The 11,948-nt window shown below is 56.3% G+C and overlaps 2 protein-coding genes across 6 annotated transcripts; one reads left to right on the top strand and one right to left on the bottom strand.

Moving 5' to 3' along the window:
* Window positions 1-970: 970 nt before the first annotated feature.
* On the bottom strand, window positions 971-7,807 carry RXRB (retinoid X receptor beta). 3 transcript variants are annotated; one of them, XM_061196411.1, is made up of 10 exons: window positions 7,240-7,806; window positions 6,327-6,574; window positions 5,675-5,831; window positions 5,134-5,313; window positions 3,828-4,000; window positions 3,302-3,431; window positions 2,966-3,098; window positions 2,759-2,862; window positions 2,338-2,443; window positions 971-2,226 (listed from the first exon to the last, which is right to left on the bottom strand). In XM_061196411.1, the coding sequence occupies exons 1-10, from the start codon at window positions 7,472-7,474 to the stop codon at window positions 2,079-2,081; spliced, it is 1,614 nt and encodes a 537-aa protein (XP_061052394.1). In that variant the 5' UTR covers window positions 7,475-7,806; the 3' UTR covers window positions 971-2,078. The 3 variants fall into 3 exon arrangements, with proteins under 3 accessions (XP_061052394.1, XP_061052395.1, XP_061052393.1); XM_061196412.1 differs by having other exon boundaries at window positions 2,759-2,850; XM_061196410.1 differs by lacking the exons at window positions 971-2,226; window positions 2,338-2,443 and having other exon boundaries at window positions 2,455-2,862; window positions 7,240-7,807.
* Window positions 7,808-7,826: 19 nt separating this feature from the next.
* On the top strand, window positions 7,827-11,863 carry SLC39A7 (solute carrier family 39 member 7). Of its 3 annotated transcripts, none has more exons than XM_061196413.1 (8): window positions 7,827-7,936; window positions 8,244-8,652; window positions 8,742-8,910; window positions 9,072-9,140; window positions 9,261-9,404; window positions 9,553-9,693; window positions 9,887-10,083; window positions 10,988-11,863. In XM_061196413.1, exons 2-8 carry the CDS (start codon window positions 8,248-8,250, stop codon window positions 11,258-11,260), a joined length of 1,398 nt encoding a protein of 465 aa, XP_061052396.1. In that variant the 5' UTR covers window positions 7,827-7,936; window positions 8,244-8,247; the 3' UTR covers window positions 11,261-11,863. The 3 variants fall into 3 exon arrangements, with proteins under 3 accessions (XP_061052396.1, XP_061052397.1, XP_061052398.1); XM_061196414.1 differs by having other exon boundaries at window positions 7,828-7,936; window positions 9,072-9,125; XM_061196415.1 differs by lacking the exon at window positions 7,827-7,936 and having other exon boundaries at window positions 8,339-8,390; window positions 8,758-8,910; window positions 9,072-9,125.
* Window positions 11,864-11,948: the final 85 nt, after the last annotated feature.

Raw genomic sequence — 11,948 nt, 5'->3', positions numbered from 1 at the left:
GAACCCCAATATCTCTTCCCCAGTCTCTTTCTTTGGGGGGGCCAGACGTCCAGTCACAACACCCCTCCCCGTTACTCCCCCTTGGGGGCCCAGAGCCCCCTTTCAGCAGAGTCCGGGGCGGGATTTACGGCACAGTGGGAGGGGAGAGGCGGGCCTGGGGGTCGCTACCTCCGCTCACCCCGTCGGGTCTCCATAATTATTTCCCCTCGGCCCGGCCCGCCCGCTGTAATTACAGAGCCTGGCCCGGGGCACGGTATTTATAGACACGGCTATAGATAGCGACTGGGGACCTGCAACCGACGGCCGCGGGGAGCGGGGGTGGGGGGCGAGGCGGGAGGGCGGTTAGAGGGGAGGCCAGAGACTGGACAGACCCACACACAGGCTAATCAGGTCCCAAGAGATGGAAGTAGGGGGACGACGTAAGAGCGCCCGGGAGCCCAGGTGGAATGGCACCCAGTGGAGAGGCGGGGGCGCGGGAAGCCGCCGACGCTGGTTGGCAGAGTACGGGAAACGGGGTCACTCGGGGACGAGGCCGCCTCCAGGCGGGCAACACCGGAGTAAGCCGCGGCGCTCGGCGCCCAGTGCGCCCCCACGAGCGGGCACGGCGCCGGGTCTGCCCGGAGCCCGCGGTGCGGCCGGAGGGAAGCCCGGAGCGAGCCGAGGCACCGCCGCCCGCTGGCGCTGGGGGGGCGCCCGCGAACAAGGCGCCTTTGAGAGTCAGCCGCCCCCCTCCCTCCGGCCGGCCCCGCCCCCAGCCTGGCACACCCTCTCCCCCCCACCTCCGCGACAAAGCGCGCCTTGTGTCCCCCACCCTGCGCCCGCCTCCCAGGCCCCAGGGAACTTAGGCGGCGGCGGCGGCGGCGGCGTCCAGGGAGCCGGTCCGGAGCTCCCGACCGGATACCCTCCCACACGCGGCCCGGTGCGGCGCTGCCCCCAACCCCCATAGTCACCTCAGTCCAGAAAACAGCGATTTTAATTTGAAAGCGATTTTATGTGAGTGAAAGAGAGGGGAAGGGAACCCCGGAGAGAAGAGCCGCAGGGCAAAAATCATGCAGCCCCCGCACCCCATCTCTGCAGGCGGGCCATCTCCCCTCAATTCTGAGGCCAGGGGCCTGTGTCCCCAGCCTACAAGGTGTGTGCCCCGGGCTGGGGGGGAGAGCTGGGAGGGGAAGGGTCTGAGGACTACTCACCAAGCCGCTCCCCCCAAAAACCGCCCTCACAGCCCAGGCCCCTTCCCCAAGCCAGACGGGAGAGTGGGGGAGGGGGCTGGGAAGTCCAGTGCTGAAGAGCCAGCCCCGCAGACCATCTCAGGGCCCTGCCTTTCCCAAACACCACCTCCACCACTGGCATTTCTTAGTCAACCTGGGAAAGTACAGTACTTCTTTGAGTCTAACTGCAAGTCTCTATCCTCAGAGAAAATTAAAAATAGCAGATGGGCTCCTACATCTCCACCCGCCCCTTAACCACCACCACCTTTTTCTTTTTCAGTCTGACTGCAGAAGGAGGTGAAGCATGAGAGGGGGCTCCGGACAGGGGACAGCGACAGAGCCCCTCCTTATTCCAGAGAAGCCCCCATCTGCCAGGCTTGGTTGGAGGAAGGCCTGTCAGAGCCTTACTCCCATGTCCATCCGTTTGGGGGGCCTGCCCCCCAATATCCATCTCTGTGGGAGTTCCTATTTCCATTCTTCAGATGGGGGGCTAAGTGAGGCAAGATGAGAAGGAAGCCAGGTCCTGGGAGCAAGGCCAGTGCTCTGTGCTGGGGGAAGGAGAGGCCGTTCCAGGCCGGGGGTAAGAAAGCACCCCCAGATCATGGCAGAGCCAGACAAATTCAGAGACTCAAGGCCACTGAAGGGAGAGGTCCAGCCCTCAAAGTGGTCTGGGGTCCCCTCTGACTTGGGATGTCAAGCAAACCCCTGCAGGGTTTAGGGACCCCCCCTTGGAGGTCTCGGTTCTGCCCTATGCTCCTCACCCCACCAAGATTCTAGGAACATGGTCCCTCCCCACCCTGCCCCAAGGCTCAGAGTCCCTTGCCCATGTGCCCTCCTCAAGCGTGAGGAACACCACGTCTGGGTGTGGGCTCAGGCCAGCTGGTGGGGAGCCTCAAGCATCTCCATGAGGAAGGTGTCGATGGGGGTGTCGCCAATGAGCTTGAAGAAAAACAGATGCTCTAGACACTTAAGGCCTATGGACCTGAGAGCAGGAAGACGCAAGAGCAGCTTGGCAAACCTGAGGAGGGAATGGGAGACGTGGAGTGAGAGCTAGATCCACATGGCACTACCCCCACCCCAGCAGGAGCCTCGGTTCCCACAGCCCCTCAGCCCCACAGCGCCTTCTCACCGGCCCTGCTGCTCAGGGTACTTCTGTTTGCAATAGGTCTCCAGGGACGCGTACACTTTCTCCCGCAGGACCTCTACCTCGCTGGGGTTGGAGAGGCCCTTGGCATCTGGGATGGCAGGGAAGAGAGGAGGAAGAGGAAGGACAAATCAAATCAGGACAAATGTGGAGGTGTGGCCCACACGATGTCCCTTTTGGGCCCCACCTACACGCCCTTCACCAGATGCCTGGCAAGGGAAGCAGGGCACAATGGGTTTGAGGGATGGGGTTGCAAAGGGAATGTTATCAGCAGATGTGGGTTCTTCTTGGTCAGCTGTGAGATTTCTAGGTAGAGGGGGATAGCTGGGTAACTTAGGAGTCTCCGAAGAAGAGGAGGCTCCAAGGCTGCCTTGGTCTTGAGAGACGGGGGTAATCCTCCTCTTACCTGGATTGAACAGAATGATTGCCCTCAGGCAGCCAAGTTCTGTCTTGTCCATCCTCATGTCACGCATTTTGGACACTAGCTCTGTCAGCACCCTGGAGAGGGACCTGCAGGTCACTCAAAGGTCACAGCTCAGCCAGCCTTGGACACGGACCAGCCTATAGCCCCACCCCCTCGACCGACAGGCCAGCCCAGCCGAGGGCCACTGACCGATCAAAGATGGCTCCCACGCCTGCGGAATGGGCTGAGTTGCGGTGCACGTGAAGACCTGTGGCGAGGAGGATGCCGTCTCGGACATCGATGGATCGGTGAGAGAAGGAGGCAATGAGGAGCTCGTTCCAGCCTGGGAGTTGGGGGTGGCAAGGGTGAGGAGCCAGGGATTGGGCCATGGGATTGAAAGCACATCAGGGGAAGAGAAGAAGAGGTGGCGAGGTCAATGAGACTGGCTCTCTGAGTATGCAAGGTAAGGCCGCTGGGGTCCCTGAAGGTCAGGAGGTCCAAGAGGGGTCAAATGACAAGAGATTCAAGGAGTCCAAGGTCACTGACCTGCCCGTAGCAGTATGACCTGGTCATCCAGAGGCAAGGAGGAAAAGTGTGGGATCCTCTTTGCCCACTCAACAAGTGTGAAGAGCTGTTTGTCAGCTGCCTGGCAGATGTTGGTCACAGGGTCATTTGGCTGCAGGGGAGGAGGGGTGAGAGTTATGGAAGGTTTGGAAGTACACTGGGAGCCCCCCTCCACCCCATAAGAGGCTTTTGACACCCACCCCCCCCATTTGTAGTCTCTCTTCAAGCCCCACCTGAACCAATTCCTCCTCTTCTAGCATTCAGGAAAACAATTATTAATTTGGGACTTGCCTGTGGTTCTGTGAGTGGGTTGTTTTGGGAGTGGGGACGGAGGATGCTATCACGCCTACCTCAGATGTCTAAGAGACCTTGTTTGGCGGCACTTCCGGTCCCCGGCAGTGTTAGATGGGTTGTGAGGGGGAGGGAGGGGTGGGGGAGATAGAACAGACCTAGACTCCCGCCTCCCCACCCCCATCAGGAAGAAGAGTAGATTGACCCCAGCACTCACGCTGCTGCCGCTACCCGCGGTTCCCCCGGAACCCTCAACGCCCTGGTCACTCTTCTGCTCCACAGCAAGCTCTGCCTCCAGGATCCTGTCCACGGGCATCTCCTCGGGGGCTCCCCCAGCCCCCTCCCCATCCCCATCCTTGTCCTTCCCCCGCTGACGCTCCTCCTGTACCGCTGCAGGAGAAGGAGGAAGGAGAAAAAAGTAGAAAGTCAGCAGCCAGCCATGAGGAGATTCCAAAATGTCCTTAGGGCCTTATCAGGGTCTCATGGCCCTTAGAAGATATTTATAGAAATTGGGGAAGTCACTTGAAACCATGGCAGATTTGTAGAAGTCTAGAAGCAGGACTTATTAAAGAACAGATAAATAAACCCAGAAGAAGTAAAAGGGTGGGTAAAGGAATTACAGAGGAAGCTAGCATTTAAACTGAGAGCCTACTATATACTAGGAAACGTGCCAAGCACACTTTCACATTCACTCAAGTATTATAACGACCCTGTGAGCTCTTGACCCCATTTTTAAAAATAACGATTTTGGGGGAGTTCATTAAACAGCTTGCCCAAGTTCACACAATACATGGCAAGTCATATGTCCAAATCTAAGCGTGCCTGATGGCAAATCTGGTGCTCTTCTGACTCAACAAAAAAGCAGGAAAAGGAGCACTGGCCTGGGTCTTCAGAGGTGTGGGTTCTGATCCCAGACCTGCCACTCTTTTGTTGCATGACCTTGGGAAAGCCAGGCTTCAGGCTCATCTTCTCTAAAATGAGGGATGTGACCAACATATACTCCCTAAAGTATCTCTCTCAGAATTCCAGAATCAGGCTTAAGAATAAAAGATAGAGATTAAAAAAAAAAAAAGAGGAAAAGAAGCCCTGAGGTCTTCAGTAAAGGCTGCAGCTTAAGAGGGTAGAGTCCCAGAGTTTGGAGGAGAGAACACAGATAATAGGGAGATGGAGGCCAGAGTGGAAGCACTTGGTCAAAATGAGGAAGAATTACTCAGGTTAGAGAAGGGGAGCTAGAGAAACCCATCATGGGGAAGGAAAACTTACCCTACCCTAGCACCAGACCAGAGAGGGGTCAGAGGGGCAGGCCACAGAAGCAGAACCATTGAGAAGGAAACTCAAGGCACCAGGTCAGGGTACCAGAGAGGAGGGCTGATGAGCAGGGGAGAGGGAATCAAATATCGCCCTCTGGAGGAGAGAGAGGAGTCCAGCTTTCCTAAGAGGTATAGTCCCTGCAGTCTCCCCTCCCCCTCCTTCCTCTCCTCCCACAGGGTAGACTGCGAGGCCTGGGTGGGGCAGGCCCTTACCCTCCCTCTTCATGCCGGTGGCCAGGCACTTCTGATAGCGGCAGTACTGACAGCGGTTCCGCTGGCGCTTGTCCACCGTGCAGTCCTTGTTGTCCCGGCACGAGTAGGTCAGGTCCTTACGGATGGTGCGCTTGAAGAAGCCTTTGCAGCCCTCACAGCTGTAAACCCCGTAGTGTTTGCCTGCGAGAGGACAGGAAGAGCAGTAAGACTGCACCCTGTGCCACTAGGACTCTTGCCCACCTCCTCCCAGCAAATTTAGTTGAAGTCTGCTCTGTGTTTGCCAAAGAGAGAGACGGGGAACCAGGACATGAGGGATGATCTAGTCCCACTCTTCTCACGGTTTGAAAACCCTATGCCAGCCCCCTCCTCCCTCTGACCACCCCCCACACACACCAAGTCTGAGCCGCAGGGTCCTTAACTGTCATCAGGCCTCCCCCAGCTCACTTGCTCCAACCAAACCTCAAGAGCCCCTGGGAATCCCACAGGTGATGGTAAATGGTACACGCTCTCTTCCTCTCTGCTGGTCCTCTGAGCCCCATACCTGAGCTTCGGTCCCCGCAGATTGCACATAGACGTTTGCCAGCCCCAGGGCCACCTGGAGGGGGTGGACAGTGCAGGCCCCGGACCCCTAAGACTGGTGGCTTCACATCTTCAGGGGGGCCAGACCCACCCCCAGGGAGCGACACTGTTGAGTTAATCTGGGTTGGGGGAAATAGGGAAGTCACAGGGAGACTCATTGGGAAGCATAATCTCTCAGAGGGGAGGGACATCATTCCCTACCACCTAGGCAGGGCCCTGCATTGCACGTTACAAAGGACATTATTTACACTGCAGTGCCCGGGAAGGGCCACCCCTGGAGTACAACCCCGAAGAGATGAGACATAAAGGTCCCCCTGAAATTGTGCAACACAGCGGCCCTGAAGGGCTTGTATCTCAGAAGGGTAGATGGGACCAAAAGGGCAAAAAAATCACTGATATATGAAAAGGACATCAAGAATAGCTGGGTTCTTTTACAGGGTTGTGGAGGAGGCGTGCACTGAAAGCTCAGTCACCTCAAGAAAGGCCAGGGGTCACACAAGGACCACAAGCCTGGAAGGTCAGTGGGCCATGGGGAAGTTCACACAAGGATCTAGGTCACAAGGAAAACAAGGAAATGAAAGTGGAGAGGCAGTAAGGGGGTCACGACCTCTCACCTGGGGACTGCTGACAGGCCCGGAGAATCCTGGGGGAGCTGGAGGGGGCAGACCAGGGGACCCCATGGAAGAGCTGATGACCGGGAAGGGGGAGCCCAGTGGCGGGGGTGGCATCGGGGGTGGGGGTGGAGCCCCAGAGCCTCCAAGGGATGCAGCTGCTGAAGGGGGTAAGGGTGGCCCCGGAGGAGAAGGGGGAGCGGCCCCCTGGGGAAGGGGATTTGGAGAGGAACTGTCTGGGCTTCGGGAGTCTGGGGAGGGGTACACACAGGCACAGACACACACAGACAGAAGAGACAAAAAGAGAAAATGAGTCTTCGATCATCCAACCGGAGCCTTTAATTCTCTCTCTGATCCCCCCACCGCGCCCCCACCTCACCCCACCCCTTCCCAAGTCCAGAGGCACCCTGCTGTCAAACAACGGCTTAACTCCTAATCGTGGTGAGAGAAGGGGGTTGACAGAGGAGGATCGTTCAGGTGAGGCAAATTCCAAACAATGCATTTGGTCACCCCAAGCCAGACGCATCTCGTGTGGGTGGGGCAGCACGTGGGGTGGACCAGTCAGCCCCTCCATTCCCAGCTCGTAGCCAGAACGTTCAGGGAAGATAGGCAGAAGACACCCCTCCTAGGACACAGAATTTGCCTTCAAACGTCCAGAGTCCTTAATCTCGAGGACTAGTGTCCCACGCCTGGGACCTCCGTAGTGCAGGGCCTCAAGCGGCCACCGCTAGGAAGGCGGAAACTCCCCCTCCCCGCCCCGCCCCGGGGGGAGGGCACTAAGGCCCTCGGGAGGGAGGAGACGCGTGTTTACAAACAAGGGGGCGGGAGCGCCTGGGAAAGAACACCAGGGGAGGGGGGGAAGGGGTTGCTGATAACGCGGTCACTGGCTTGCCGGTCCGTCCGCTAGGTCACTCACCCCGCCCGCTGTCGCCCATCCCGTCCCGTCCAGCCTCCCCCGGCTCCGGCTCCGGGGTTTGTTGTTCTCCGGCTGCCACCGCCGCCGCCGCTGCTGCTGCGGGATCCAGCCAGGGCCGTCGCCGCCGCCACCGGGACGCGACCCCACAATGCATTTCTTTTCGCACCCCCACCGGCCCACACTGCCCTGCGGCATGCCGCTGGGGGAGGAAGGGCGGGCGAGCAGCCCAAGACATGATTCCTGGCTGAGTGTAGGGATACCGAAGAGGTACCAGGGATTCCCAAGGATTGATCGTTGGACTAGCTGAGCACGAGGAAGCCCCAGAGAAAAAGTCTCTGGCCTTAACCGGGTCGAATTAAGCGCTTCGCTCTGCGCTGTAGCAAAATGACAGCGCCGATATGGCAGCCATCTTGGTATAGACGGGAAGTCTCCGCGCTGGTTCCCGCCTCCTCGTCTGGTTGGAAACGGAGGAGGCGGTCTCCTCCCGCCTGTTAGCCCGCCTAGCCCAGTGTCCCCTCAAATAACCTCCACACCCGCGCATGCGCGCCAGGGCTAGACGGCTTCACCACTACCGGAGTGCCGCCATATTGGTGAAGGTACTGGGACCGAGGTTGAACGGAACTCCCTGTTCTCGCGGGAGCTAGAGGCGGGACTGCCACGTCCGAGCAAACCGGGAAAGAAGAGGATTCCGGAGCCGGTGAGAATTCCCTGTTTTTCCCTACCGTCCTTTTCAGGCCTTTTTCTTCATTTAGTGGGTCATAGAGACGAGGGCGCAGAGAGTCCGTATAGTGGAGGATCGAAGCCTAGAGCGGTGTCCCGGGGGCCCTGCATCAGAGATGGGGTTCCGGATACAGAAAACGAGTCTTGGGAACAATGTGGGTGGGGACAGGGTGGAATGGGGAAGCAGCCCATAGAAGTGGACGGAGGGCGCGGAGTAGAGCGGACCCCTCATAGGTATAGAGTTGAGGGTCAAGTGGAGTCACTATCTCTGTCCCTCTGGTCAGCGTGATGGCCAAGGGCCTGGGGGCCCCCCACTGGGTGGCCGTGGGACTGCTGACCTGGGCGGCCTTGGGGCTGCTAGTGGCCGGACACGGGGGTCATGGCGACCTGTACGAAGACCTGCACGAGGACTTCCAGGGCCACAGCCACAGGCACTCACATGAGGATTTCCACCATGGACACAGCCATGCCCCTGGCCACACTCACGAGAGCATCTGGCATGGGCATACCCACGGTCACGACCATGGACATTCACATGAGGATTTGCACCATGGCCATAGTCATAGCCACTCTCATGAGAGCCTCTACCACCGAGGACATGGACATGATCATGAGCACAGCCATGGAATCTATGAGGAGTCTGGGGCTCCAGGCATCAAGCAGGACCTGGACACTGTCACTCTCTGGGCCTATGTGAGTCCCCCAGGGATGGGGCAGAGGGGGGCTGGTTCGGGATTGTTGGGAAACCCCACACCACTTGACCCCTGACTCTCCCTCACCAGGCACTGGGGGCCACAGTGCTGATCTCTGCAGCTCCATTTTTCGTCCTCTTCCTTATCCCCGTGGAGTCAAACTCCCCTCGGCACCGCTCTCTGCTCCAGATCTTGCTGAGTTTTGCTTCAGGTGGGCTCTTGGGAGATGCCTTCCTGCACCTCATCCCTCATGCTCTGGGTAAGTGATCTCTAGCTTTTACCTCAAATCTTAATGTATTTCATGCTTTGGACAAGTGGGTTCTTTCCCCTTTGTGATCCCTGACCTTCCAATATTCTCCCAAATACACACCCCTTGGGTGGGGTATTTCCTCATCTGGCTTTGTCTCCCCGTTCCTCCAGAACCTCATTCTCACCACCCTCTGGAGCAGCCTGGACATGGACATTCCCACAGTGGTGAGGAAGGGGCAGGTGAAGACGTGGGGTTGGGGTGCTGGGGAAGGTCTATCCCTCCCTATTCTTCTCTTGTGCTTGGGGAGGAAGAGTCTGAAATCCAAATCTCCCTTAATGTCTCAATGTATCCATTCCTAGGCCAGGGCCCCATTCTGTCTGTGGGACTGTGGGTCCTCAGTGGAATTGTCGCCTTTCTCGTGGTGGAGAAATTTGTGAGACATGTGAAAGGAGGACATGGACACGGACATGGACACGCTCACAGTCACACACATGGAAGACAGGGTGAGCCCAGGAACAACTTTCCTGAAAGCCACCTTGCCATCTCTGAATCTCCTCATTTTATGGTTCTTAGGGGGGAGAAGACTACCCTTATGAGGACATATTGGCAAATTTCTGTTCTCCACTCTTACCAACTCCTTTCTTCCCTCAGAGCGTCCTTCAAAGGAGAAACAGAGCTCAGAGGAAGAAGAAAAGGAAGCAGGGGGGTCGAGGAAGAGCAGAGGAGGGAGCACAAGGCCCAAAGACAGGCCAGTGAAACCTCAGAACTCTGAAGAGGAAAAAGCAGGTTCAGGTGAGGGCCAGGATTGCATACGCTTGGGCAAGGGGCATCATCATGAATCACATGGAACAGCACTGTGGGTGATGGCAGGTTTCTGGAAAATACTGGGGCTGGATGTGAAGTGGTCTCTGGGGGGCTGATCAGGGCTGAGACTAGGGGTGATGAATACCTCTAATTGTTTCATCTTCCTTTTCTCCTGTAAAAGACCTACGTGTATCAGGGTACCTGAATCTGGCTGCTGACCTGGCACACAACTTCACGGATGGTCTGGCCATTGGTGCTTCATTTCGAGGGGGTCGGGGACTGGGGATCCTGACGACAATGACTGTTCTGCTACATGAAGTGCCCCATGAAGTTGGGGACTTTGCCATCTTGGTCCAGTCTGGCTGCAGCAAAAAGCAGGTTGGTGATGGTGTGCACCAAACATGGTTGCCTCAAGCCCTTTATCCCCCGCTAACCCGCCCCAAACCCAGACTGCCACCCATTAGTTCCAAACAAGTTGTACTACAGGCATACCTCGTTTTATTGCGCTCCTTTATTACAGTTAGCAGATATTGCATTTTTTACAAATTTGTAGTAACCCTGCTTGAGCAAGTCTATGGATACCATTTTCCCAACAGCATTTGTTTACTTCATGCTTCATGTCTCTGTGTCACAGTTTGGTAATTCTTGAAACATTTCAAACTTCGTTATTATCATATTTGTTACGTTGATCTGTGATCAGTGATCTTTGATGTTACTATAGCAAAAAGATTCCAACTTGTTGAAGGCTTACGTGATGGTTAGCGTTTTTTATCGGTAGAGTATTTTTTAACTAAGCTACGTACATTGTAGGCATAATGCTACTGCACACTTACAGGAGAGTGTAAATATACTCATTGGGAAACCAAAAAATTCATGTGACTTGCTTTATTGTGATGGCCTGGGACTGAACTCACAATATCTCCGAGGTATGCCTGTATTGTTGACAACGGATCCTCTAGAAACGAGGGGGAAGAAGTTCTGTTTCTTTGTCTTGTAGCTCAGTAGTTCTTGAACTGTGGTCCATAAGCCATCTGAATGTTTTATGGGGGTCTTTCACACCATGCCCCTGACCCTGACCTATTGGGTCAGAAGGTCTGTGGAAAGGACCTCTTTGATCTAAGATTTTTCAGTGTCTATTCTAGATCCCCCTCTTTTTGCCTTACTATTTAGTTTCTAAAGACATGCATCCTATCCATGTACACTTATACCCCTCCAGCCACGTCTAAACCACTGATAACCTTTAGATGTTGGTGAGTGCCTCTCTCTCTTTTCTGCCCACCAGGCGATGCGTCTACAACTACTGACGGCAATAGGGGCACTGGCAGGCACAGCCTGTGCCCTCCTAACTGAAGGAGGGGCAGTGGGCAGTGAAGTTGCAGGTGGCACAGGTCCTGGCTGGGTTCTGCCATTCACTGCAGGTGGCTTTATCTACGTAGCAACGGTGTCAGTGTTGCCTGAGCTGTTGAGGGAGGCATCACCATTGCAATCACTTCTGGAGGTGCTGGGGCTGCTGGGGGGAGTTGTCATGATGGTGCTGATTGCCCACCTTGAGTGAGAGGTGGGGTAAACCAGCCCCACCCCAGCCCCAAACCTCTAGCCTCTAAGCCCTCCAGGTCAGGGGTCTGTGGAAGTTGGGGGCCCTGGCCTGGGACATCTGCCAAAGGAGGGAGTTGTATCCTAGGGAGGTGGCGACTTTGGCTTGAAAGCTATCAAGATTTGGCAGTCTTACAGGGGCTGCAGAGGTGAGAATGACAGCCCAGAGGGACCATAGTGTTGGGCATGAGCTGACCATGTTGTTGGGTTTGGGGGCTAAGTGGGCCATGAAGAAGGCTGGAAGAGAGAGGAGTCATGGCAGCCTACCCCATATCCCCCACCCCACCTATTCACAGAGGACCAAGCTGCCACACACTGGCTTCTCCAGGGTCCACCTCCCTCTCTCCCACCTGTTGGTGGAAACTCCAGGGAAGACCAGAGCCCTGAAGTGGGTAGCAGAAGTCGGGGATAAACGTCAATCGTGTGTCCTGATTTGGGAGTGATTGGGGGGGAGGGGGGCTAGTTGCTACTCTCATGGCCTGATTTTTTTTGTTTGTATTCTTTTATATCACTGTTTGAATGGAGGAGGAGGGGTGATGACCGGAAATAAAATCCTTGGATCTTCCGCTCCACGCGCAGTCTTTGTCTTTTTGGGGGAAATGGGGGCCCCTCTTCTCCCGGCTCCACTGGCCCCCAAGCTTTGGTGTCTG

This window comes from Eubalaena glacialis, chromosome 7 (assembly GCF_028564815.1).
Source record: "Eubalaena glacialis isolate mEubGla1 chromosome 7, mEubGla1.1.hap2.+ XY, whole genome shotgun sequence".
NCBI classification, from domain to species: Eukaryota; Metazoa; Chordata; class Mammalia; order Artiodactyla; family Balaenidae; genus Eubalaena; species Eubalaena glacialis.
This window is presented reverse-complemented; position numbering and strand designations above follow the sequence as displayed.

Excerpts from the sequence above, each read along its gene's own strand:
- SLC39A7 (XM_061196413.1), top strand. The coding sequence starts at position 8,248 with ATGGCCAAGGGCCTGGGGGCCCCCCACTGGGTGGCCGTGGGACTGCTG. Across the intron at positions 8,911-9,071 it reads CCTCATCCCTCATGCTCTGG|AACCTCATTCTCACCACCCT; the intron begins GTAAGTGATCTC and ends CCGTTCCTCCAG. Across the intron at positions 10,084-10,987 it reads CTGGCTGCAGCAAAAAGCAG|GCGATGCGTCTACAACTACT; the intron begins GTTGGTGATGGT and ends TCTGCCCACCAG.
- RXRB (XM_061196410.1), bottom strand. The coding sequence starts at position 7,474 with ATGTCTTGGGCTGCTCGCCCGCCCTTCCTCCCCCAGCGGCATGCCGCA. Across the intron at positions 5,314-5,674 it reads CTGCGGGGACCGAAGCTCAG|GCAAACACTACGGGGTTTAC; the intron begins GTATGGGGCTCA and ends GTCCTCTCGCAG. Across the intron at positions 3,099-3,301 it reads GGTCATACTGCTACGGGCAG|GCTGGAACGAGCTCCTCATT; the intron begins GTCAGTGACCTT and ends CCCAACTCCCAG.